This window comes from Silurus meridionalis, chromosome 5 (genome assembly GCF_014805685.1).
Source record: "Silurus meridionalis isolate SWU-2019-XX chromosome 5, ASM1480568v1, whole genome shotgun sequence".
In the NCBI taxonomy this organism is placed as follows: Eukaryota; Metazoa; Chordata; class Actinopteri; order Siluriformes; family Siluridae; genus Silurus; species Silurus meridionalis.
In genome coordinates this window covers 9016915-9044491 of record NC_060888.1, presented here as the reverse complement: position 1 = coordinate 9044491, position 27577 = coordinate 9016915, and the positions used below count along the sequence as shown (strand labels likewise).

At 37.5% G+C, this 27577-nt stretch overlaps 2 protein-coding genes across 5 annotated transcripts; one reads left to right on the top strand and one right to left on the bottom strand.

Annotated features, from left to right (window-relative positions):
- Positions 1 to 491: 491 nt before the first annotated feature.
- On the top strand, positions 492 to 21632 carry uvssa (UV-stimulated scaffold protein A). 3 transcript variants are annotated; one of them, XM_046850516.1, is made up of 15 exons: positions 492 to 688; positions 1462 to 1556; positions 1676 to 1854; positions 1997 to 2327; positions 4144 to 4264; positions 4434 to 4775; positions 4877 to 4986; positions 7099 to 7227; positions 14654 to 14753; positions 17243 to 17438; positions 17597 to 17734; positions 18148 to 18331; positions 18430 to 18541; positions 20635 to 20827; positions 21027 to 21632. In XM_046850516.1, exons 3-15 carry the CDS (start codon positions 1745 to 1747, stop codon positions 21118 to 21120), a joined length of 2160 nt encoding a protein of 719 aa, XP_046706472.1. In that variant the 5' UTR covers positions 492 to 688; positions 1462 to 1556; positions 1676 to 1744; the 3' UTR covers positions 21121 to 21632. The 3 variants fall into 3 exon arrangements, with proteins under 3 accessions (XP_046706472.1, XP_046706474.1, XP_046706475.1); XM_046850518.1 differs by having other exon boundaries at positions 564 to 688; positions 1711 to 1854; XM_046850519.1 differs by having other exon boundaries at positions 564 to 688; positions 1462 to 1592; positions 1711 to 1854.
- A 1359-nt stretch (positions 21633 to 22991) lies between these two features.
- On the bottom strand, positions 22992 to 27218 carry nkx1.2lb (NK1 transcription factor related 2-like,b). Of its 2 annotated transcripts, none has more exons than XM_046849983.1 (2): positions 26022 to 27218; positions 22992 to 24087 (listed from the first exon to the last, which is right to left on the bottom strand). In XM_046849983.1, exons 1-2 carry the CDS (start codon positions 26467 to 26469, stop codon positions 23372 to 23374), a joined length of 1164 nt encoding a protein of 387 aa, XP_046705939.1. In that variant the 5' UTR covers positions 26470 to 27218; the 3' UTR covers positions 22992 to 23371. The 2 variants fall into 2 exon arrangements, with proteins under 2 accessions (XP_046705939.1, XP_046705940.1); XM_046849984.1 differs by having other exon boundaries at positions 22992 to 24084.
- Between the last annotated feature and the right edge of the window lie 359 nt (positions 27219 to 27577).

Below are 27577 nucleotides of genomic sequence, written 5' to 3'. Positions count from 1 at the left end.
TAAGGAGATGTTTATCTTTTTGTGAAAGAAGTCTCCAGTGTCAAAGCTTTGTTACAGTTTAAAATAAAGACTGTATTTTAGTTATACAAACTGAAAGTCTTAAAAGCAGAGGAGGCGTCTTACAAATGGTGTAAATGTGGCAAAACAAATGTGACAAATTAAAAAAAATTTCAAAACCATACAAAAAACCCCATAATGTGCCATAAAGAATATGCCATTCTACCCAAAAAGAAACAATAAGGGGAAAAATGCTTGACAGACAGAGAGAGAGAGAGAGAGAGAGAGAGAGAGAGAGAGAGAGATGGAGGGAGGGGAGGGAGGGGAGAGAGGAGAGACAGATTGAGGGAGGGCAGGGGGCTGAGAGAGAGAGAGAGAGAGAGAGAGAGAGAGAGAGAGAAAAAGCGGTAAAGAGACATACAGAGAGACAGACAGGGATTTTCTAGCAGTTTATTTATTTATTTATTTATTTTGGCGGAGTGACTTTTATTTTGATTTGCCGTGTTTTTTTTTTTAGTTGCGGGACTTTACTCTTATTTTAAAAGACTGTTTATATTTTCTCACAGTCGCTGGCTTCACGGTTCCGGAAACAATACCATATCCACTGTGAAAGCATTATTTCCTCTGATCCTTTATTGGGGTTTTGGTGTCTGATTTCCTGAGCATGTGAGAGATCTGTCTGTTCTACACGGTAAGCAAGAAGTCAAATGACTACAAATTTTTTATTTTTTTTATTTTAATAAACAGATGCAGATCCTGAAACACTGATCCTTCTGTCAGTGTTGAACTGTAAACTGTAGAGATCAGTGCTGATCAGTGTCCTGACAATTTCTTAATATCCTGACAATTCAATTATATGTTGGTCCTGATGCTTATATTAGTTTTTAATTTGCGAATTTATTTTGATCAGGAGTAGATTTACATTTGTATGATATGAAACAGTCTAACCCTCTAATAGAGTTACTAATGTCTGACCAAACATTGATAGGTTTTAGAGTTGAGATGTTTTCCTCCTGACCTATTAGTGTTGGATGGGACTAAATCTGGTAACGTGCTTGCTGCCAAACTCTTGTTAACCTCAACAGCTTTTTTACTTCTACAGACAGGGTATGTGACTTCTTGCCTGGTGGCTCAGGCTCTCTGTGACATGGTTCAGTTCATATAAATACTGTTTTACTGTACCTAGTTTACCAATGAAATCATGTTTATCATTTGCTTACACGTGAGGACAATAAATAAATGAAATGTCGAACAAATCCCATGATTCGTGTGCTCAGAAGAAGTGCACTCTGTCATGCGTACGTGATTTTCTAGTACAGACCATTTCAGTCGTTTGCATTGTTCAGAAGACGCCTGCATCAATTGTCATGTGATATGAAAGGTTTTTGTCATTGCAGTTGAGAGTCATGGCAGCTGTAATACCAAGCACCAAAATCAGCCCACTCAATATATTGTCTGTTGCAGGTTCTGCTTCTGGGGTCTTTGCGGAGTTTTCTGTATGAAGGGGTGTCGCATTTCTGTGTACCTTCTGCATTTGTGGAAGTCCCAGGATGTCACAGGTTCGAAACTTTTCGACATGTTTCACAGATTTAAAGGTAGAGCAGCTGAAAATTGTATAATATCGATCTGAAAATTATGTTTAACCATCCCTGCCTTTATTGAAATATTATGCTTTAAGGTTGCTGTATGAAAGAGTCTTTGCTGTTCTACCAGTGAGCCTGGAGTTCTTTCGACTTGGTAGAACAGGATGGATCAAGAAACGCGGGATAAGTTGTCTGAATTGGTGGAGGAGTTGACAACGTCTGGGGAACCACAACTAAACCAAGCCAAGATGAAGGAAGTGAAGAAGATTTGCAAGTATGAAGGTTTTTGCACACAGTGCTCTGAAGGGTTTATTGAAAAAGGGAACAGAGCCTCTTTTCATAACAAGTTTATCTAATGCCAGCTGCTAATGTGATGCCATTTCCTAAACACTGTATTAAATTCTTCCTCTACTCAGGATTTCCAATGACTACATTGATCACTTTTATCACCTCATCATGACCCAGCTCAATCAGGACCACGCCGAGGTTCGCTTTTCTGCCTTTCAGATGGCAACCGAGCTTTTCAGCCGTTCTCATCATTTCAGAGTTGTCTTGGTAGCTAACCTGCAGGAGTTCCTGGAGCTAACTGTAGAGACGGATGCTGAGCAGCCGTTGCCGCCGCCGAAAGAGGTGGCCAGAAAGCTGAAGACCCAAGCTATCCAGACTGTACAGGCCTGGCACACCACATATGGGGAGGCCTATAAGAAGCTGGCTTTGGGTTATCACTTCCTGAAGCAAGTTAAAAAGGTAAATGCAATAGCAAGATTTTAAAGTATATTATACCATAAATGCAATTGTGTTAATTTTGATCTGATATACTGTCTTGTTGGTTCTGTGAAGTCTTTCTTCTTTAGTGTTGAAAGGTTTCTTATTTTTCCCACTTTTTGTTGAGGTATGAAATGAAGAATCGGAAAGTTAGTTTTATATGGCACCAATTAATAGTAAAAGAATAAGAAATCATTAAAAAAAGCAAAGGATAAGGATGCTAAGTGTGTTAGTATAAGCGATGGATGTTCAGTACACTATATGAACAAAAGTACTGGGACATCTGATTTTTCCTGCCATATGTGGTTCTTCTCCAAACTATCACAAAGCTGGAGGCGCACAATTGTAAAATGATGTCTTTGGATGCCCTATAAAAATATTTTGCTTTCATTTGAACTTGGAAACCCAAACCTGTTCCAGCATGGCATTGCCTCTGTGCACAAAGCGAGCTCCCTAAAGATATGCTTTACATGGTTTGGAAAGTAAGATTTGGAATGGCCTGCTAAAGAGCTCTAATCTCAACCTTATTGATCAACTTCGGGATGAATGTGAACACTGTGCACCCCAGGCCACCTCACCCAACATCAGTACTTGACTTTACTAACACACTTGGGGCTGATTAACACAAATGTCCACAAGCACACTAAAATTTAGTGAATCATCTTCACAGAAGACTGGAGGGAATTATAAGAGCAAATTGGGAAAGCCGAAATAGGCTGCTCAATAAGCATGTACCGTACCCATGTTTAGGTGTCCGCAAACCCTTTGGAAATATAGTGTATTTTGTGAATAAGAGTCAAGCCCAGAATTGTCTCTAAGTAACTATACAGGTGAGATTGTACCCTGAAGCAAGGGTGAGACTTGGGTATACTTGCAGGACTATCCATAACATGAGCAAGTCCAATCAAGTCTAATCTTGCTTAAAAATAAATAAATAAATAAATTATATATATATATATATATATATATATATATATATTACAGTGTATATATACAGTACAGACCAAAAGTTTGGACACACCTTCTCATTCAAAGAGTTTTCTTTATTTTCATGACTATGAAAATTGTAGATTCACAATGAAGGCATCAAAACTATGAATTAACACATGTGGAATTATATATGGAATTATATACATAACAAAAAAGTGTGAAACAACTGAAAAATGTCATATTCTAGGTTCTTCAAAGTAGCCACCTTTTGCTTTGATTACTGCTTTGCACACTCTTGGCATTCTCTTGATGAGCTTCAAGAGGTAGTCACCTGAAATGGTCTTCCAACAGTCTTGAAGGAGTTCCCCGAGAGATGCTTGGCACTTGTTGGCCCTTTTGTCTTCACTCTGCGGTCCAGCTCACCCCTAAACCATCTCGATTGGGTTCAGGTCCGGTGACTGTGGAGGCCAGGTCATCTGGCGCAGCACCCTATCACTCTCATTCTTGGTCAAATAGCCCTTGATGCCTTCAGTGTGACTCTACAATTTTCGTAGTCATGAAAATAAAGAAAACTCTTTGAATGAGAAGGTGTGTCCAAACTTTTGGTCTGTACTGTATATATATGTGTATGTGTATGTGTGTGTGTGTATATATATATATATATATATATATATATATATATATATATATATATATATATATATATATATATATATATATATATATATATATATATATAAAATAATAATTTTTTTTTAACCCATTACAGATATATATTTTTTCTTTGTTATGCAGTGGCAAATTTATTGTACATATTCAATTTTCACAGGTTATTGTTATTTCCTGTGTTTCTCCTCACTTTCTTTAGGTCGACTTTCAGGATGTTGAAGCAAGAACACTGTCTGAGCGACGGAGACATGAGGAGAAGCAACAAAGACTGGAGAGAATTTATAAGGAAAAGCTGGAAAAGGCCAAACAGGAAATGGAAGGTTAAACACTTTTTACAGTTTTGTATCCAAGCTGTTCTCAAATCAAAAGTAACTTTTAATTATTAAATGAACCCTCTTAATCACATCTGATATTAACAAGTGTTTTTGTGACGGTTTGGCTGTATTTAAAAATTTTTTAACACTATTTCTATATCATTTTTCCTCTCAGAAATGGCTTCTGAGATTGAGGAATCTCTGACTGAGATGAACAACTGCATGACCTTGATCATGCCAGACACTTTTAATTTTTTTAGCACATCACTCAATGAGAAGACTTCTGAAGGGAGCTCTGATCGCCAGAAGGGCACAGATGTCTGGGATGAAAAGCCGTGCTGCAGCAAAGACCTTAACAAAGAGGATGGAAAAATGGCAGAGACATCTCAAAGAGAAGAAGAAAAAGAGGACAATAATGGAGACAGCGACACGGAGGAGGGTGTGGATGAGGATGTGTTTATTCGCAGCTCTGGGCTGATGTCCCACACTTACCGGCTCAATCTGAGTGTGTCCTCAGGTTAGTCAAAAGTCTGTATTCTAGTGAATATTATTCATATATGGTTTTCATTGTCTCATCTCTCAGAAATGGTCTTAATAAAAACACATTCTTATTTACAGATCTGAACGTGAAAGAGAATGATGAGAATGAAGCATTAGTGAACACTATGAGAGATCAGCACCGACTCATCACTACTAGATACCTCCCTGTCATCCAGTCCTGGATACAGGTAAATCTATACAACCTTAATACATATAAAGTCCATAGGAGTAACATTTGTCTGATTTAAATGCATTTTCCAATAGAATGTCCAAGTTAGCAGTTACTCAACTCGTTATTAATTAATTTTATTTAACAGAGTTACCATATAGCAGCATTTTGTTTAGGTATGAATTCTGTTCTGTAGTTCGCCACCCCTTAACTTTATCTATCTATAGACACTGTACAAGATAGACCACTGCTAAGCAGATATTAATTAAAGAAGGGAGCATTATCAGCACATCAGTGACACTAAAATGGTAGAAGCATGATCTTGCATGAGTGGTACAGGATACAGGATACAACCAGTAATTGAATATTTATAAAATGCATGAAACTTTTGGTTTACAGGAACATTTTGTGTTTAGTTGTACGCCGAGGTCGGTGCCATACCACATATTTATATTGAAGTGGGAAAAATAGGAAATGCAACCTCTCCATCAAACTATTTTTTAGCAAGACCAGCCAAGCTTAGTTTTGCTGAATCGCTATTGACTGCACAGCCTTTATCACATAAGTGTCAATGGTAAGGCAGTCATTCATGTAGGGTCTAAACAACACTGTAATTTGTTGCACCGTTCTTTTGAAACGCAAAAGATGTATTCATGTACAAACACAATGGTTAAGATACATAGGACCAGTATGTATCTACAAATTTCAGTCATTCCTCAGTACATCCTTACAATCCTTCATGTAACATAATTATTAGTTTCAGAATATCAGAATAAAATAAAAAAAAACTACTTACATGATACGACACAACTTTAGCTAATCTACCTCAACAACCACTTAATGTTAATGTGTGTTGGACTTATTTGCCCAATATACTTCTGGCTATATATCTCCTAGGCTGACCTTCCAAGCATTCTGTGACAAATTAACATGGAAAAATGACATGGTTTAATAAATATAATATATGTCGCATTTGCAGACCCTTCAAGTTAAATATTTAGACAAAACACCTTAAGAATTTGGGAGTTGTATTCAGGACCAAAATAGTCACTAGAAATAACAATTCCAGGACACAATTCATTCTCAATCTTTTTAAATCTAATGCTCACAGTAAACAAAACTGGACTTCTGACTAGATGTTAACAATGTGGGTAACTGAGACATCATTTCTAGATACCGAGGGGCATTTTGACTACAATTAATCAAGGTAATTTTGGAGGTAAAAATGGAGAAACATTTGCTGAACGCCTTGCTAAGCATATTAAGCATGTAGATGTTTCTTTCAAGTTTTCTGGTTTTGTGACAGTCAGGGGAAGACAGGATAAGGAAAGAATGTATTTTAATAAAATGTCAGCAAACTCCAAGTTATCCAAATCAAGTCAAGTCATGTCAAGTTTATTTCTATAGCGCTTTTCACAACAGACACTGTCTCAAAGCAGCTTTACAGAATTTTAAGAGTTAAGGTGAATAGTGTGCATTAATTCTGATGAGCAGCCATGGCGACTGTGGCAAGTAAAAAACTCCCTTAGATGTTATGAGGAAGAAACCCTGAGAGGAACTAGACTTAAAAGGAGAACCCATCCTCATTTGGGTGACATAAAGAGTGTGATTATAGTCTTTAAACAATACGGAACACTGGAAAATGAGAACTAACATGAGCACTGGAGTGTAAGATTATAAATAATGATCTTTCTACAGTCTTTTACAGTCATTTGTGGTTATAAAACCAGGAGCTACTGAGCAACTTATAAAATATCTCAACATTTGCTATCATCACAGATCCAACACCAGCTTCTCCAAGCCACAGCCTTTAAACACTCAAAGAGGTCCAATTTCAAAACTCCAATCACTGTTATGATTTTGGAATGACCCAGTCCACATCACTGTTCTCTGACTTAAACTTCATTGAAAATCTGTAGTTATCTGGAGTTATTAAACATGCCATGCATGCAACACAGATATTCTAAAACATAAACAGATTTTTTAAAGTAACTTGCTGCAGGAGTTTTGCTGAGGGGTGTCCAAACATTTGCAACCATATATGTCATAGTTTTCATCTTTATAAACTAGTGTTTCAAATGTTACACACATACTAATTCTTTATATAATTTTAATTGGGAATGATTTCCAGGTTTTTACAAAAGTTGGTGTGGAGGAGCAGCTGATGAGACAAGCCACTGACCTCAAAAAGTCCCTTGAGAAAGTTTTAAGGAAACACGATGAGCTTCATATAGACTACAAAACAAGGCAGAGACGAGTGGTGAGTCTATTTACAATTTTCTTTTCTGTGTGCAAGCTGATAAGTGCTCTTTTCTCAGGAAGACAGGTTTTCAGTGACTTCGCCAAGAGAGGGCGCCATTTCACAACACATGAGACTGATGTTTTGTGGCGTTATGCATCGAAAAGATAACAAGAGATTTTACAATTATCTAATGTATTTCTATTTTTATATCTTGATTTTAAAATACATTCACAGTTCTCACAAAAGAGGATTCTGAATTTTTCTAATCATGTAGCATTTTAGGTAATTGGTTCTGGAAATGCATTGTTTGACAAATGTTTCAGATGCTAGATGTATTACATTTCACTAGAACACATTTAAATACCACTATAATTCAAAGCACACCTCTATAGTTCTATGGCGATGAACAAATTGAACATTGAACATCTGCAAATGTGCTGAGTATATTGCTGAAGCACAATGCATCAGACCTGAGATTAGCTCAGCGAGTGAGGCAGGAGGCTGGGGTGTTAATGGAGATCGGCGCGCTGCGGGGCCGAATGGGACACACCTAGCCGCTAGGAGACACATCATTATGACACATGATATCAGCCTTTAACTGAGCAAAAGGAGCAAGCTAGTGAGAGTGAACGCAGGCGAGTGACAGTGACAAAGCGCCTTACTACACCCTGTAACGGTTTATCACTGTCAGCGGCCATTTCCAATGCAAAAAGCCAAAGCTTTGTGATAAAGCAACAACTTAAAAGTCCTTTATCATAATTAGTTTTTCTTTTTTACCCTTAAAAGCATTCGATTACTTTATTCTCTTTATTGTGGCCCCTACATGGGATAGGATTTTACTTTTTTTTAGCCTGGTAAACTCTTGCTGAGTGGTGACGTGGTAATGCTGCTAAATGAAATGTATTATTCTGCAAAATTAATTGCTTTGTTTAATGTACTTATGTTTTTAATCAGAAGCATTGTAAATGTTGTGGGTAATAAAATTATAAATCTATAATCGTAATTTATTACACACACACACACACACACACACACACACACACACACACACACACACACACACACACATTCATATATAATATATATTATATATATTGTTGCTGATTTGTCATTCAGTTTTCCCACAATGCGCATCAGATAAATGTAGCAATTGACATTTCAGGCAGGGACGTTCTGCAATGCTGTGCTGTGATCGCACACCCTCTTTTTCATTATTAGTCATGGGGGGTTTTGTGTTAAGCACCCTGAATTTGTAGAGCAGCCACCTTTTCAACTTCCCAAAAGAGATGCACATTTACCATTCGGCCAGGGGAAATACTGCATTGTTTACACCGATAAGGAATCTTATCAGGATGGTGCGGAGGAGCAATAATTGATGGGTCTCAGTATGTTTTTTTCCCCCCTCTTCCAATTGGCAAACGTAAGATAAACCATGTCTATCTGGGTTTCTTTCTTCATTCCAGACCTATCAGGGATTCTTTACAATATGTTCTGCGGTACTTGGAGAAAGGTAATACCTTATTAAGTTGGATGTAAGTAAAGCGATTGGCTATAAAGTACACGATTACATTTTAAATCCACACTGGGTTATTTTATAGAACTCTGCTGTAAGCTTTTTGAAAATCTCAAACAAAAATTTCTTTTGATTTTATTGTCTTGTTAAAGGTATCTTTAATAATTTGATGGCAGTAAATGCCTCAGTTTTGGTACATTTCCTTGCGCATAGCTTGCCTGAGTATAACCCCAGGGGAAAACTGTTAGGGTTCGAGGGGCTTTGAGGTCTCATTTACTGCAATCCCCGGGTGGCAGGAGGCTCTGAGAGGGCCCATTAAATTGTGGTAAATTAAGAGACCTCCATCCATCAACTACTGTTTATCTACATCACACACATTTTCAGCAACCGTCACACAACCGTCACTTTTGCTTACTTTTAATCACTATTTACCCTTCATTTGACAGTAAAAAGCAGTCTTTCTGTTTAGCATTTTATATCATTTAACTGCAAGAATACTTTTCATACATTTGTGTATCTTTGATTTATTTATTTTTTTATTTCTTTACTTTTTGTAGTCCTGAGGTGCTGCACTAAGGTTATTTCGATTAAAGGCAGACACTCCTCACCAACGAAAACATGCATCTCAAAATGGGCTTTTGCATTTTTACTTGTATAATGTATGCAAAGTTGTGTGCTCTTAAAGTGAGTGCTGTCTTGAAGAGCCCCTTTGTGGCAAAGGAACGTTGAATTATCTCTAGAGACAATACTAGATGGCTTCACAAGCTTTTTCTGTTTTGGGGCGGCCCGGTTTGCTTTTGTGAGCCTCAGAGCATTTCATTCCATTCAGTAGCTGGGCGAGTCTGCCAGTCCATACACCTGAGTTATTGGTTTGCTGTAATAATTTGCAAGACCTTCCCGGTAAGAGAGGAAATTAGCATATAAATAGCAGATGCACGGAGGACCATCACAGCTGAGTACATTTAATTTTTGGTTTATAAGATTGAATGGGTTTTTAAATGCACAGCCATCAAACTTGGCCAAAGACAAATGAAGTCGAGAGTTCAGTTGTTCGAGGCTGCCTCCTTGGATCTTTTTCTAAAAGGATAACAGACTTGCTTAAAGGAGTGCGCACAGCCGCTGCTTCCCTGGGCTTGTAGTAATTGAGATTGCTTACAGGGTTAATTAGACCATACAAAATATATTGGAGGGCACAGAGAGTGCTTTAGCCCTGCTGGAATGTGTTTTTCCTCATAAGTGGCGGATATTTAACCGGAACCTCATTATCTGCACTTCTTCCTGCCAAGGAGATGGAGGTTGACACAGCCACCGCACAATCAATAGAGTTCACTGCAAATGTCTTTAAACGGTCTATTTACAGCACCTGTACTGTTTAATATTCACTTTTATTATAATATGGCCATTCAGTGACTGCTTGAAAGGCTACTGAATTGCTTTGAGATAACATCTCACTTTTTCGATTAAATATTTTTTAAATTGATTTCTTAAAAATGCTTTTAAACTTTCAGGGGCTTCTTATAAACGTGTGTGTGTGGGGGGGGAGCTGAACAATATATTGCTAAATCAGTACAACTGCCCACTGAAAAATTATATAAAAGGAGATTATAGTAGATTTACCAGAGATAACAATATTTCAAAATGTTTTTTAGGCACCTAAAATAAAATAACACAAAAATGAAATTAAATGAAAATTCAATAACAAAACACCCGATGTTCTTTTAAAAATTATTTGAGCCTTTTCTTAACTAAATAATTGAATGCTTACACAGTTGCTTCTGCATACAAATTTATAAGCAGATTGGATCGTATTTTATTGGATTGTTTTTGTTGCTTCTTATTTTTTTTTTTTTTTTTATTTAATATATTTTATTCGTCACATAAATACATTAAGTTGCACATCAATATAGTTTATAGTTTAGTTATAGTGGTGCAAAAAACTAGTGGAAGAGAACGGAAAAGAAGTGTTTATTCCATATAAGTTATAGAGGCACCCAAACAGATTGTGTGTTTTAAATGCAATGGGGACACTAAAAGGTGGACTCCATATGTTAGCCAGGTCTTTGTCAGCAAAAAGCCACCGTAAGGAGAGCGATTCGCTGCAGCACCCGGGTCTGCTGTGGAAGACTTACAGTGCTGCCATCGTGAGCTGGCACTGCAGATGTTATCAGGGCAAAATTAAAGTGAATTAAAAATAAAATATTATCGGCTGGCTAAGAGTTTCAACTGTGCTGGTGATCTTGTACCACAACTTTTTAATCCATCAAGATGGAAAAAAAAGTGCTGTGGATTAAAGAAAAACACACTTATAAACAAAACTGTAATCTTCTTTTCTGTTGGCTGAGAGGAAGCAGAAATCAGAACCACTACTACAGTGTGAATTAATGGTTTCTTCTTAGTTTTTAGAATTGTTATTTATTTTTAGTAGTAGTTTTATTGTGCAAGATTGTGATTGTGTTGTTGGTACATCACTAGAGAATGTTCCTGAATTCTGGAGAGCACTAATATTTGTGTTCAGTATAGTTTAAGGTTTATTTATGCAACTACTAAAAACATCTGTCTAAAAACAGATAAAGTTTGAAAATTTTCCCACTTTTGCTTATTTTATTTTTTGTTATTATTTTTATTGATTTTTTTTGTGAATTAATTAAAAAGAAAATCTACAGGTTCTAAGCACTTTCAGAAAATGATCACTATTATCATAATATTTTTTTATTTGCTCAACCAAATTAAACTGACAAAACTCTTTAGGTAATCACAAGGTCAGGAATTAAAAAACTCTGCCTCTTGTTCTTTGGCCCTTCAGTACAGAAGCATAATAAAACTTAATAAATAAGAAACATTAAACAGGCAAACTGAATATGTATAGCCGGGTGCTCAGGCACGGAAGCGTTTTTTTTGCACATCTCCAATAAAAGACCAGCTATCAGTGTGTACTGCGTTGTCTCACTCACCCAGCACCACCACCACAAGTAATTGAGACCTCATTCAAAGACAGTTTATACCTTAATCTGCAATTGTCAACACCGGCCGCCTGCAGTAATGAAAAACAAAATAAAAAGAAAGCAGAGAAATAAAAAAGGAATAGGCAAAGCGCACTCTGATCACCCTTTAGTGCCTGATATGGAGGTAATCATGGAGGCAATTAAGCAGAATAAATAGGGAAAAAGCGTGCTTGGGAACCGCATCTCATGCAATGCCCTCAAAAGGGAAGGGCACACACATTATGTATACTGTTTTATGAAAACGACCCCCATATTTAAAAACTGGCATTCTGTTATGCATTGTAGCGCAGGAAACGGTTAGGTACCTTTTGAGTAAATTAAAAGGCATAAATTCTGTTTAGCGCCGACGCACTGCCCTCCCCGAGCTCATTGGTCTGTTGTGCTGAGCGGAGCGGAGGAGAAGAAAGGAAGGGGGGATAAGAGAGCCTTGGGTTGCTTTTCACCTTTCATAAATTCCAGCCTAGGGATTTTCTATAGCTAAAAAAATAATAATTTGCAGGTTGGCAGCTCATTGTTATTCTGTGTAGATTGATGGCGGTCATTTATCCAGCTGGGGAAGTTAAGCGCTCCTGTCATTCCTGAAGAGCATAATTGGGAGGTTCCACAGGTCAGCTGCGGTGACAGTTTTCTCTTTTGATTAGTGTTCGAGTGATAACAAAACTTACAGGCGGCGTGATGGATGAGCACGTGCAAGCTTCAGGCGTGCGAGGTAAAGACACAGAAGCTCACCTGCCACCTTAAAGCAGCAGCAAGACACCATTTGTCTTAGCCAAGCAAATGAATTACAGTTTAGAAGATACAGTCAGTTGCAGAATTATTGGAAATCATGAAAAAGGGCAAAAAGTACTAAAATCTGCTAATATTTCCACCAGAAACACAAAGGTGTACAGCTGAATGTAAACTACACATAAGGATTCTATATGCAGGGCAATTTACTGCATATTTTGTCATCCCTAGAATTATTTACACAATAAATGCAAGAAATATTTTTCATATTTCACACATGGTTCAATTCTAGACCTCTTCAAATAATCTAATATAATATTTAAAAACATGGATTTTTAAGTTCCCATTAAAACCTCTGTGCTAATATATATATATATATATATATATATATATATATATATATATATATATATATATATATATATATATAATGATTATTTACATATCCTCTTGGCAATTTTAAATTAACATACCTGTTTTCATTTAGTCATGATGATGAGGTATTTCCTTGTGTATAACCTCATAACCAAAAAAAAAATTATAGAAAAAATGTAAATAGAGAATTAGTTTAATTTTTAATGTTACTTTGTTGTATGTTATTCAGAGTTTCCTGTATTGTTGTGCATACCATTTTGGGCACAATTTTGCTGCACTTTTTTTTTTGTCCTTCCTTTGGACATGATTCATTGAGCACATTGATGTATTTAGATTTAAATTTCACACCAATTCAAGCAGTTTACATGATCTCAACTGTCCTGCATAATACATTACTTTTGGAACTGTATTTGCTTTGTCAGGAAAATGTGACAAATTATTACAAATGGCTTCCATCGCACTCAAGCTGGTCAGGAGTAAAGCATTTGTCCCTATATTTTTTTTTTTTATGTTGAAATAAGCTTGGGGTTTGTCAGTTATTTAATCTGTTTAAATATCTCAAAACCCCTTTGGTATAAAGAACAATGGCATTTGAGGAGTTGCCAACTTCCCAGAAGCCTTAACCCCGTTTCTGACAAAGGCTTACAGCAGTCAGAGCCTAACAACCCGGATCTGCTTCAGAGCAGCTCTTAGATGGCCTTATCAGGTGCCTGGTGTTGGGGTTGAGCTCCTTAAAGTGATTGCATGATTCTAACACAGAGCTCCGACTGAGAGGTGAGAACTCTCATATCACCCAGTGAGCTCTTTTCTTTCTCAGTAGCCTACACAGAGCTGTTATCAGGTGCACCTCCACCTGGGCTTGCTAAGATAACCCAATATTACCTGCATATCTGTCAATCTCTTTGTTCAATTTCTTTTCCCCCCCTTCGTACTCATGCTGCCTTAACACACAGTTTGGATTTTGAGTAGAGATTTGTGTAGCTCTTGTCTTCAGCTGCATGTTCCAAGTGGGTATTTTCTGACCCGTGATTCTCAATTGTAAAAAATTTTCTTGTCACATGCACAACCATGAACTGTACAAGCTGAAAATTTCATTTGGAAGAACAACAATAAAACAAGACTTTAAACATAGAATGTATAGCATAATCAATTATAATTGCAATAAAATAAAAATAGAATTTACAATAAAAATGGAAATAAACTTTACATGCAAATCATCAGTTACTATACAGAGGGCTGAAACCATGTGACTTATTATGAGTATACCAAGTAAAGTGCAATTATTTCTACAAAAAATGTTTAGGTACATCTGGAGCTAGTGGGTGTGAAGTAGCGGGTTTATCTGGAAGATTATTTTGCAATGTGCTTAAAGGTTTGTAGGCTTTTTGAGCTGTTTATTTCCTCCACATTCTGAGGAATGGAGTGAAATTTGCTTAACGTGAGCACTGTATTATGTAACCATAATTAGACGGAACAAGGTCAGATGGTCTACGACTAGGAAAAAAGATTGGATGTGGTCAACTGGAAATTCTATTATGTGCTGGAATTTAAATGTAAAGAGGTCTGATGTTACTGCGTAGTTTACCATTCAAGGTGCTATAAATTTCTGGAATACCCTGAAGCCATAGTCAATCCTGCTTGAGCGTTAACCAGGGAGGGGGGTGTTCCGGTTCTGAGTTATTTCTTAATTGTATTTAAACAACTTTGTCTATATGGTGTTATGTTGCACCGAAGGTAAATTTGTATATCCTTTAAACTTTACTCTGTTTTCTTCGGTTGGTCGATAATAAGACTTATTAATCAGCGTTTTATTGTCCTTCCACACCAGCTAAAGGCTGAGGATGACGAGGATGACGATGATTTTGAAGAGGTGCCTGAGAAGGAGGGTTATGAGCCTCATATTCCCGAGCATCTGCGGGCTGAATATGGTGAGTTTGTTCAGGTGCAGATCCCACAGCGCACACACAAAGCCCAATAATCTCTAATAGGATGTCACAGCAGCCTCAAGACTAATTATTGAGAACGGTGAATTTTAGGGTGAGATATAAAACCCCTTTTCTCCTATTTTTACCTAAACCTAAATTTATTTTTAGATTTGCATTTACAGCATTTAGCAGACCCCCTTATCCAGAGAGATCTTAAAAAAAATCCTTGTAGGCTCCATGAATATTTATTATAATTATGCAAACGAAAAATCCTTAGTAGGTTTTGAACAAACTGGTCACATTTATTAATATTTAATATTTGGTCAAATATAAGATGCTTTAAGTTTGATGTGTGTCTGTGGTTGTTTTGAAGGCAAACTAAAATAAATATTAATGGTTTGTTTTTGCATTTTGCAAATGACTATTTAAACTGACATCCACTGTGATCACAAATACCTATAATAAACTTCAGTGTATTTAAGGATAAGTATAGAATAGACAGTAGAGAATATAATGAATTTGTTTCCATCTGGTTTAAATCAATTAAATCCTAGAAATCACCTGGGGCATGCTGTATAAATCTGTTTTGACAGCTGACTATTTGTACAAGCAAATGACTCCATCTGTGCAAGGACAACCATATTGACATGAAGCTGCACACAAAAAAGCCAGGGGTCAAGCACATAACCTAAACACCAAAGACAATATTTGACATTAAATCTTGTACAAGGTGAAATTTATGGCCTTCCCGAGCTAATAGAAAACTCTGTTTGGCATGAAACTATGTTAAAGAACACACTGTGTAATGTGCAGAGAGCTTGTAAAGGTGGTATATTTAACGTTCTGATTGTTGTCAATAATATTTGTTCATAAGCCTTCATGGTGATTAAATATGATGAGCCCTGCAGCAATCGTGCATAGCGAGATATAATTCTATTATTCGTTACATAACAGGGCCACTGTCTCTCCGGCAGTATTAACTAAAGACTCATTAGGCTGTAATTTCCATGGAGCCAAGCTGCTTTGATTAGTAAAGTATGTAATGATCAGTGTGTCGGCCATGCCAAATTAACAATGCAGTGGTGTTAATGAGCTCCCATTAGCTCAGTGTTGTAATTTACAACAGCCACCTGCCTTTACTGCAGAGGGGGGGCTGAACCTCTGGGAGCATCTATTCCTGCACACGAACACACGCACACATTCACACGGCTGAGGTAGGTTTATTCTGCTCCAAGAACGTGAATGAAATGCTCTGTTTTCTCAGCCTACAGGAATCAGTGTGCTACAGGTATAGAACAGTATGTATTAATAATTGGATTTTATGTTGGGGAATATTAAACAATAAGATGAGTTCATTTCCTGGCAATCAATTTCTTTAACTCTGCTCAAAAGCTGCCTGCGCTTCTCCGACAGAGTAATATTGTTTTTAGGGGAGAGCATTTTTTTGTCCCTAAATCTGCTCCATTCTCTCTCTGCTCCTTTCACTGCTGATCTTTTATCTATCCCCTTTATCCCAGCTTTTCTGTCAGGACGTTATCTCTTTCTCAAATTTACATTTTAATTACAAGGCCTGCTGAACTCAGGAAAATCAATAATGCCACCATTGGCAGCACCACTCTGTGTCTACTGCTGGGCCTCTCTATTTCCTCTTATTGATTTATCTCTTTAACACCTGCAACTTTATTGCTTCAGACAAATAGCTACCATTTTGGTCAATTTGAACAGAAAAAGAACGGATTTAGTCGTATTTCATGATTGCGTGGACCAGAGGCTTTCTATGATGCCATAAGTCGTAGAGAGTCAATAAGCCCCGGATTAACTGTATGCCCCAGGGAACAGGCTCAGGAAAAGTGAAAACCTTTGCTAAACATTTTGTTTTGACCCTTGACCACAGTGTGTGCTCTACACATAAGAAATACGTATGTGTAGCTCCACTCATCATTTCAGTGAGCACATTGGACACTTTTAGAAGTGTAGTGTGTAATACGCAGAAGGTTCTGGATACACCATGGTGCATCTGATGGCATGAACTGCATGCTTTGTCGTAAATTTTGCGTGGTTTATGATCCACAGACAGAGTGGTCAGGTGTTCCCTAATCAGACCCTTAAGAGATTTCCACCTCCCTTTAAAGTTCTAATTTGGCCTTACTTCTAAGACTTGTGGAAGTGTGCAGGTTTGGAGTCAGTCTTGGATCTCGATGTCACTCTTAAGCTCGACTTAATCCCCTGCATGCCCTGTTAGACCTCCTGCCCACCCAGGAGAGATAAGTGCATGCAGTGATTTGAACACCAGGTTAAAGGTTGCTGCTGTTCGTCTGGAGACAGAATGAAAGCGTTCAAAATATGTCCATAACAGTTCAGTTTCTTATGTTTTAATAGGGTGTACATTGACAAATCTTTCATGTGATGTTTTTAAAAAAAATGACACTGTCAGTAAAATCCGATGCACATATTTAGAGCTCACTGGAGGATTTCTAATTATATTCTTACAGGTCTTGATTCGATATCTTCACCATCTACCTCGGTGTCTGAACTAAAGCCATCAAAGCCAGCTGAGCAACCTGCAGCTCCACCCATGCCCTCAACTTTCAGTCGGATTAAGAACAGGCTAAATGAAGAAGAGCAGGACCCTACATGTGCAGCTGCTACACTACGTGTCCTAAAAGAAAAAGTGGCCACATCTGCAAGGTAATTAAGGAAATGAGACTCATATCAGTAAATAGAAATACCTTTATTTGCAGATTAGACTCCATATGAAATTGAACATATAGCATTAAATAATACGCATGCAATAGTGTTTTGTGAAGCTCCTTCATACTTTATCTCTCTTTTTAATTTTTTTTAAGTATATTTGGAGGCTCTGTTAAACCCACCACCAGCTGCACTGAACAGGGGGGGGGGGAAGAGAAAGCTCCTGTCGTTCCGTTTGGTATGGACCTCTACTACTGGGGAGAGGAGCAACCTACAGCTGGCAAGATCATCAAGTACAGCAGCAACTAGTTCTTACACTCACCTACTGTACAACAGAGCTACTATTTTATTTAATCATTATACAGGGATTTAGGAAGAAACGAGAAAAAATATTTTCCTTATTCATTCCTACATTTACTGAATAACAATTAAATTATGTTTCTTGAACTGTTTGGAAATATTTTTTTTTTGAAAAATTGCAGTGATTCAGGTTTATGTCAGTTCTAGTGGCCACTAGAGAGCAGTGTTGTCTGTTCAAGCTCATTCAAAACCATGTGCATTTTTACTAATTGCGCTAGGTGTAAAAAATGGTAAACACGGTATTAAAAAAAGTGGAAAAATTAGACAGCGAATGGCTCCTTTAGAACTTTGATATACTTTATACTCTGTGTGAGAGCTAAATCATTGTTTTGTTTCTGGTTCCCAGGAACACATCTCAGCATCAGTTTTGGGTGCCTCATGAAGTGGAGGAAGAGTTTGAGAACAAAGAGCTGTCTGCACAGATGAAGTCCAGGTGTATAAACTTTGCTGGATGTTTTCAACCTGTAGAGCACAAATGCAAAGCACCGAATCCCAACGGCTCATTGTGTGAACGCCAGGACAGAGTCAAGGTAAGGATGAGACAGGTTACATTCTACATCTAATACAGTTACATAGCAAATGGGATCTATGCAGCAATTAAAGCAGGTTGTGGCGTATTGATTTTAAGTGTCCATTCCATGGCTTGATAATTCCTCGGGATGAAATCGGGAGGCCTATTAATCCAGAAGACGCAGCTCGTCTGGAGAGGGAAGAGTATAAGCGCAGAGAGGAGCAGCCAGGTAAGACTTATGTTTTAAATCGACTTCGAGAATTTGAAGCATATGTTTCTGTCAGTCCTGAGATGACCACTAGTTCTAATAGTTCTTGCTCTGAACAAACTGACCATTGTAAGCAAATAAGCATGAGGAGCCTTTAAAAAAAAAAAACATTTTTGCCATGTTTACTTTTGCTCAAAAGAATGCTTTATTGACTTAGTCTAAGAGAACTGATGTCATTTTCAACTCTGTAAAAGCAATTGAGTTTGGAGTAGGCCACTGTTCCGGTGTCTTCAAATCCTCCTATAACCAGGCCAAATCCTAAACACCTATTACCTCTACCCTTTCCTCATGGCACGCATTGAGTAAATAAAAGACAAATCACAGGGCATTGAAGGGGAGGGCCACTCCTGGAAAAGATGAACTGATGAAATCCCAGTAATCATCAATACCCTGATAATAGGATAGGCCGCATCTCGCTCTGCCCCTCTTTCTCCCCGGCAGACACACACTCTATTTCTCTTCGGCCGACTTGGGCGCTAAAAGCCAATTAAGCGTCGGCGTCGTGCTGTCAGTGGAGCGTCGGATGTGCTTTTCTTTGACCGCACTGACTTGTTAACAAACAGGTATTTGAGACAGCTGACTTCTGATGCTGGCTGACCACTGGCTTGTGAAATAGCATCTTTTGTAACTAAGTACACTATCGATCCCCTACCCCAACTCCATCATGCCCAATGCCCAGCTACACACCAGACGTTACGGTAACCACAGAGGCACCCCCACCCGTTCTCGTGTGATCCCAGTGAGCTTGTGGCACCAGCGGAGTTCCATTAGTTTCCTACTGACCAACAGCTTCCCTGCTGGGCCATTGATTTTTGTTTCAGCACTTTAAAATGGGAGCCTTAAGATGGGTGTATACTACATTTTTATTCATAGTGAATGTTTTTTTTGTTTTTTTTTTTCCCAAGAAAAATTATGAAACAATTCAATTTAGTCACTGAACATTTTCAGTTGTTTTTGTTTAAAATGTAAAGGTAGAAATCTTGCATCCTTTTTTCTATTTTCTTTTTTCAACATTTTATATTTTATATTTCAACATTTTATATTTAATATTTCAGCACTATATTTGGTAATATAAAAGTTGCATGTACTTGTGTGTGAGGAAGATGTAACATATCCATTATTTTATGAGGAAGAGGAGATGGATTGTGTGTTGATTAAGCATTTGTTTGGTTCAAAGTTTCTCATGTTTGGCTTACAGGTCAGAGTACATGCCGAATACGAACAAGAATGATCTCTTTTTTCAGAAGAAATGTCTTGCACTTAAAACCCTTTAATTGTTCATTTTTATATATATAATATACACACACTTAGAAAATATTAATAATTATGAATAATATTTTTTAAATATTATTGTGCCTTTTCCTGGATACTGCCCATGGTGTATTTATTGGCAATTGATGAATACACTGTTTGGTTATTGATCTGGTATAAATGCTGACATTTTTCCTCTCACAAAATTACATGCTGTACAAATGTCATTTTCACTCACTGAAGACAATTAGATTACGATGTGCAATGCCGTGCAGTTATTGTGGTGTGATTGAACCAGCACTTGGGATGAAATGACTGCAGCTGTCACCTGTTTAATGCTCATGTGTGTAAATGCATGTGTGTGTGGGGGGCCCCCGGCTTCCTAACACAGCTGAAGAAGACATGAACTGTTGACAGAGCCGTCGGCCCTCCTGCACTTCATTCTTCAGCGTAACTTAATAAGTGACCTCTCATCTTTACAACATTGGGGTAGTAGAGTTTCCACCTACGTAGACCTGGAAATCCCTTACAGCAACAACATTAGAATTAATGAAAGACAATTTTTTTATTGAATTGAAGGTCTATATCGAGCTTTGTCGATATGAGTTTTAACAGACCCAAGCTTCATCACATTTATAAAGGATGGTTTTACATCTCTAAAATGGAAACAAACAGGCAAATGTCTGTAACCAGAAAATTGTGTATTGCTCCAATGTGAAGTTAATTAACTTCAATAAAAGTGCTTGTGTTTTTGGTTGATATTAATATATTATATTACTAACACATGTCTCGCTCTTGCTTAGACTGGCGAGATCCAGAGCTCATGAGGGAGATTGAAGCAGCTACGGGCGAGGATCTGGGCTCTTCTAAAACATATGGAAAGGGTAAAAAGGGTGGGAAAGGGAAGGGAAAAAAAAGGAAATATCCCAATCTCACAGACCTGAAGCAAACTGCCAATACTTCTCGCTCAAGACTAGAAAAGAAAGTCTTTAATAAGTAAGCAACTGTCCAACTTCTCTTATCTACTTTATTCTTTATACTTATAGTTTTTATTCTTTAGCCTTTTTTATATATATTTTTGTCCAATAAAGGCTTTCATGTAAAATCAATTTATGAACCTGATGTAAATTATATTGGCTGTGGTTTATTTAAATAGTGATAACCATATTCAAATGCTAAACTTGTATCTTTGCAGGAGCTCCATGAGACGAGTAGCGGAGGTCATGAACAAGATGGACACAAGGAAGCATGAAAAATTTGCAAATCAGTTTAACTATGCATTAAAATAAGATTAAGGATGTTCTGCTGTCTGCAAAACTGTGAGCTCAGCTCAACTGAAGTGCAAAAAATGAGCTAATTTCAATGGTTCTATTGTATAACGATGTCTAATTAAATAATTTATTACATTTCTTTTTATTGTACTGTAATAATGTACGTTTTGAGTTTGTAGATATTTTTGAAAAAATATTTTACTGTAATTCGGTGCTGTTGATAAATGCCCCCCCTCCTTTTTTTTTTTTTAATATTATTATTATTTATTTATTAATTTTTTTAGCATGCTTGTTTTTATGTAGGTATACTTGTAACTTTTTCAATAAGTAAAAACAAACAAACAAACAAAAAAAAAACAGTTGCCAATTTAATATCTATATGTATTAGTTATATCTTCTACAGTTTAAAGATAATTTCCTTTTTTTCGTTTGTAGTAAGTTTTTATAAACTCTAAACTGGCGTTTTCTTCCGGTTGCTGTAAGAAACGCGATTCTGTTTATTGTGAAAATAAACTGCATTCTTCAGAACAGTCACAGTTTCAGTAGCGCATTAGATACAATCTGGGTTGTATTTGTGCTCCATCCGCGATTTGTATCCATTAAATCCTGAAAAAAACAAACGAAAAACCCAAACAAAAAAAACAGGAAGTATTGAACTGATCCGACAATATTTATTCTTTTGCATTTAGACACTGTATCCTGCTCCAACCAATAGCTTATCTGTATAATTACTATTATAAGTTAAAGTATTTTTTGGATGGAACAATTACAATGCTTTAAATATGTAAATATTATTTAAAATGTTTCCAAACTTAATTTTTTTATATGAAAACTTTTGAGCTGGTGTACTTTGATAGTAGTTTTATTGAGTTAAAGCAGGGATGACCTCTAGCCTATACACGACAAAGATTATTAAATATTTTTAGATATTTTGGTATTTTTAATTTAAGAAAAACGAAGTTACAAAGCACAGAATGATCAAAAATCCCTTAACTTACATTTTAGTGTGTATTATATACATTAAAGTTAGTAATATAAGTAATAACTAAATAAAATAATGATTATTATTATTATTATTATTATTATTATTATTATTATTATGATGGATGCAATCGAACTAAGGAATCAAAAATCCATGCGGTAATTAGAGTTTATTTTTGCTCAAACTGTAACTAAAATGGTGTATTAAATTCAAATGAATAAATCCGCAAATCCGCAGTTGCAAAGACGTTCAAATAAAGTTTTGACACCCGATGGGACATTCTGTTTTTTTTTTTTAAAGAAATCCCAAATATGTTTTATTTTTAATTCTTATTATAAACAACGCTGCATGTGAACGGCTAAACCGCTTCATATGAGGACGTTTCAGGATCGACAGGATCACGTGGGTAAAGCTGCTATAAAATCGATTTAAAATACACAACAAAACAACAATAACTTGCAAATATCTGCACGGGGTTTCATTACTCAAGTTTGTGAAAGTGAGAAGAAAAGAAAAGAAAACTTAACCTTTATAAATAATCCGTAATCAAAGTTTAAATAATGTGAACATTCATACATAGTGCTATACGCGCATAATAATGTATAAAATATTAATTTATATTATTTATATTGCGTTACAATAATATATAATGTTCTCAAATTATATTTTACATGAATGTATTAATTAATGTGGTATTTATGAACACAGAGGAAGTGCTTCTGAATGCCGGGTCTTAAAAAAACACGGTGTTTTATTTAAATTCTTCAAACCAAACAATTAAATAGCATGTAAATTTCGAAATAAATAACCCTAAACATTTAAAAAGTTTTAGATAAACCTTTCACGAATAATATTCACAATTAGACAGATTCGTTTGTGGTTTAGATACATATCCTTTTTTTTTTATTATTATTATTAATAATTGCTGATTTCTTAATATTTTCGCATTTGCATTCAAAATGAGTGCCTAACATATATTCATGATCATATTTACAGTCTGAGCCAGAAAAAAAAATGCTCACGTTTCAAAACCAGAGTAAATGTAACGAAATAACAACATCTGGAATAAACTACTTGAACAGAAGAATCATTGGAGAAGTCTCTTGGGTGTCCAACACGCCATCAGCAATTATTTCAGCATTGTTGCATTTCTTCTCTCACACATCGGATGCATTAGAGAAGTTAGAGAAAGTGCCTCGGATGATATGCATTCCTCCCTCCGTGTTTTGAGCATTGCAATATGAAAAGTGCGTCTTTGTAATTCGGTGTATTTACAGAATAGTGTTTCTACAAGTGCGGTGTGTAAAAAGCGGGCGCTCCGTAAGTCTGTGAGCTGAGCATGAACGGAGAAAGAACTGCATGACTTGGAAGGAAGGGTAATTGAGTGGTGCACACTAGTCCTCCAGGTGTGTGACTCGGGTAGCTGGTGTGCATTGATAGATGACCGCTCATGGGTGGAGACGGACTGAGGGGGCTGAGGCCCCCCAAGCCGCCGTTCGGTCCGTTTGGTCCTCCACCGCCACCCCCTGTCGGAGCGCTAGTGTCCGCTCCCGGGTTCTGCTTCTTCCACTTTGTCCGGCGGTTCTGGAACCAGATTTTCACCTGCGTCTCCGTTAAGCTCAGTGACAGCGCCAGGTTCAGGCGCTCGCACACGGAAAGGTAACGCGTCGACTTAAACTTGTTCTCCAGCGCCACGAGCTGCTCGTACGTGAACGCAGTCCGAGCTCTTCTCGGCTTCCCGGACTTCGAATCCGAGCCGGTACGTTTTCTTTTCGGCTTGCCTGCTTGGTTCTGTCCGTTGGATGGGGACTGCTGGCTTTGCTGGCCGCCGCCACTCGGACTTTTCATGACCGGATCCTCATCCTCTCCGTCGGCGTTTCCGGTGAGCGCGCCGCTGCTCTCCTCGCTGCACAGGTCATCCTGCATCTCGCTGTCCGTGTGATTCCCACGCGTGAAATCATTCTCACACTCGGAAGAAGATCTAAACACGAAACCATCTTCTGCTGAAAAACAATGTACAGTTATGCATTAATCTTTTTTTTTTGCACAAATAAATCGATATTAATTTGTGTTAAATAACGTCATAAAAATTAAGTAATTATGTCATAACTCAATCGTGTAATATGACGCATCGGAGTTTGCTTGACTGATACAATAATTACAAACAGAAATATTGTACATGAATTAAACTGATTATGAACTTTTTTATTTTATTTGGTAAAACTAAGCACAAGGTTCCATTTTATTCTTAAAAAATAAAATGTATTTACGCCTGAAACTTTTTTTAATACATTTTAAAATGTGTATTATTTATTACTGCACAGCCATTATTAGATATGCCATTTTCATTTTAAAAGTAATCTTATTAGTCTATAAATAAAATGAACTCAAATGTTTATTTTAAATTTTTTAAGAAAATAAATTAGAGCCTCTATTTGCATGCTCGACGCGGTAAATATCTGCGTGTAAATCGTGTTTTTAGTCTGCTAGGTTATTATTTTATTATTGGAAATCAAGTACAAACCCTTTATACAGTCTGGTCTGATGTTTTGAACATGTCTCCAAGTTTATTTGCAGAAACTGTCGTAAATATAATCCTATTCAAAAGATCAGCACGTGTCCATTCAGCGTTTGATTGTCGCATATTTTTACTATTCAGGCTCGAGACAAAGCTGTGCAACAGCAAAAGAAACAAAACATAAAAAAAAAAACAATTAAACTCCTTCGATCACTTAATTCGGCGCTGATTGGCGCGTTAAGGACGGGGGATAATGGGGAAGATCGCCCCAGAGTGGCATGTGCAACGGACAGGTCGATATCCTATTATCGAATCGAGTATATCTCTTTCAGGCAGCTTGCAAACTCCTCCTCGACGTCTAAATTATAGGGTCAAATTTCGGATAATTACGCGATTTAAACCTTTTATACTTATTAAAACAGATATCGATCACAACGCTCTAAAAACAAAAAAAAAAAAGATGCACAAGATAGAGGAACAACCTTAACCTCTTTCACACACTCATGACTTCAGTACTACAAACTGTTTACATGCTGTTTTTGCACATCTTTCCTGAACTGTTGCTTTATTGCTCTTTTGCACAACATTTTGTTTACATTTTGGCTACTGTTAAATTTTGTTTACTTTGTCTTGTTATAACAGGTTTACTGGCGGAGCTATTTAGTGTTTTGTCCTGCACTGTCTTGTGTTGTCTTGAACTGTCTCGTGTTGTCTTTGCACTGTCCTGTGTTGTCCTGCACTCTCTTGTGTTGTCTTTGCACTGTCCTGTGTTGTCCTGCACTCTCTTGTGCTGTCTTTGCACTCTCTTGTGTTGTCTTTCCACTCTCTTGTGTTGTCTTTGCACTGTCTTGTGTTGTATTTGCACTGTTTGCACCAGGTTGCACACATGCACTTTATGTGGCGAGGACACTTACTAGTCCTCAGCCCTGTGTTTTCTGTTTTCTGTGATTGTTGTTGTATGTAGCATCATGTTTCAGGAGGAACGTTGTTTCATTTCACGGTGTACTGCATCAGTAATATATGGTTGAAATGACAATAAATGCTTCTTGACTTGACTTGACTCTAAATACACCACGCATTCGGTTTACAGGCCAAACTTATTGTGCGTTTAAATTGACAAGTTTCTTTGAAATGATTGGCTCAGCAAATGTCGACAAAATAATTGATTTGAAATTAAAAAGAAATAATGTCCTTTTCCCAATCAGTGGTTAAATGATTAAGATGGGAGAGGTTGTGATCACTTCAGAGAAGCACTACAAAGTTTTTATTTATTTTCAGGTAAGAATAAATAACTAGTGCACTTTTACGCACATATATTATAAGCACTTAGACTAAGAAGTTATAGTTAATTTTACGACTAAAGTTTTGCCATGTAGCATAACTCGCATCCCAATAAATTACTATTTATTTATCACTTACTGAGCATTCCAGATGATTTCTTGCACTCGTACTCTTCAGGATATACTTTCTGATCCGCTGCATGGTTTGAATCTTCGCCTCTGTTTTCTGTCCCGAACCCACAGCCGGACTCACAGCCTGTCCGGTTGAGTGGCTGTTTTTTGCTTGTGAACTTATTCGGGTCCAAAATGTCCAGCACGGAGAAGGAGGTGGTGCGTGGAGCGCTGGCTGGCGGAAGCGCAGGTGCATCCTGGCGCCCGGAGTTTTCTCGGCTCTCCACCTGCAGCACGTCTCTGGCCGCGGAGCAGGAAAACACAGGCATCTCCCCGGAAGCGATGCGCTTCTCCCCGTGCGCCTCCATGTCCTCGCTTTCCGGAGACGCGACCACGATCACTGGCGTTTGAGCAGCGATGCCAGTCGCAGGCGGTTCGATGGAAATGTCGCCCACCTGCACTTTATCCCTATTCATAGTTTTTGTCCCACTAGAATCGTGTTCGGCTTAAAGCATAGCGGTTAGAAAGATGCTCAGAGCGTTAGATTCATCACCCTCTCAGTTCTGCATGCAGCGCGCTATCTGTATCCTGTTCAGCAACACTGGGGGTCGGAGTGGACAGATGCCCCGCTGGATGTTGATCTCTCTTGCTCCTTTTTCTTTTTTGAGGGGGGTGTTTTAACCACCACCACCACCCCTCCTGAGTGCACCCACCCCCCACGTTTACGTCCCGCCTGTGCGCCCGTTTGCTCTCTCAACCCTCCCCTATCCTTCTCTCACCCAGCCGAAACCCACGCACAACCCAGGCGCTACGCCTTATTTATGTATTCATATTCTTCCGTGAGCCCGTAATTGGCTACAAATTAATCCCGCTCCTCTAATAGCCTATTATCTCCGTCTGCGGCCGGGAGAAGCGGCGGCGGCGAGCGGCGTGTGAGCGATGATGTGGGCCGTTGATATACGCAGCTGTCAGCTCACTTTCAACGTTAAGACCATCGGACTGGAAAGTCACTAAATAGGCTTATTTTTCCCTTCCCCTTCCTTCCTCCCTCTCCTCTCCTCTCCTCTCGGTCGGGATTGGGGTTAGGATAATGATTGTTCCACGATTTCTTTTTTTGAGAATAGAAGCCTAGTTTTAAAGGCTAATGCTTTCCACTCAAATACATTAATTTGAATCAAGAATAATAAACAAAAATGTAGGCAAAAATTTAAATTTGCTGCAAACTGCAATTAAATATTTACACTTTACATTTCATCATTGAGCGCTTTTAACATAAAGCAATTTTTATCCCTACAAACTAATCAGCAGCTAATAAATAATTCACAGAATTAGACTAAAGACTATGGTCACTAAACTCGCCACTGATTATAAAAAAAAAGTCTTCCTGCAAATTTCTCATTAACTGTTAAGTCACAAATCTACAAAGACTACAGCTTAATATGGTCAAATTCCCATGCAAAGTTTAGCAAAATTAGATTTCTAGGTCGAGTGGGTGACACATACAAGGTCAGTTCTTTGCAATTATCGGGTGCAATGATCCTTTGGGAGGAAGAAATTAAAAGTTAGGCAAAATAATGGGTAAAA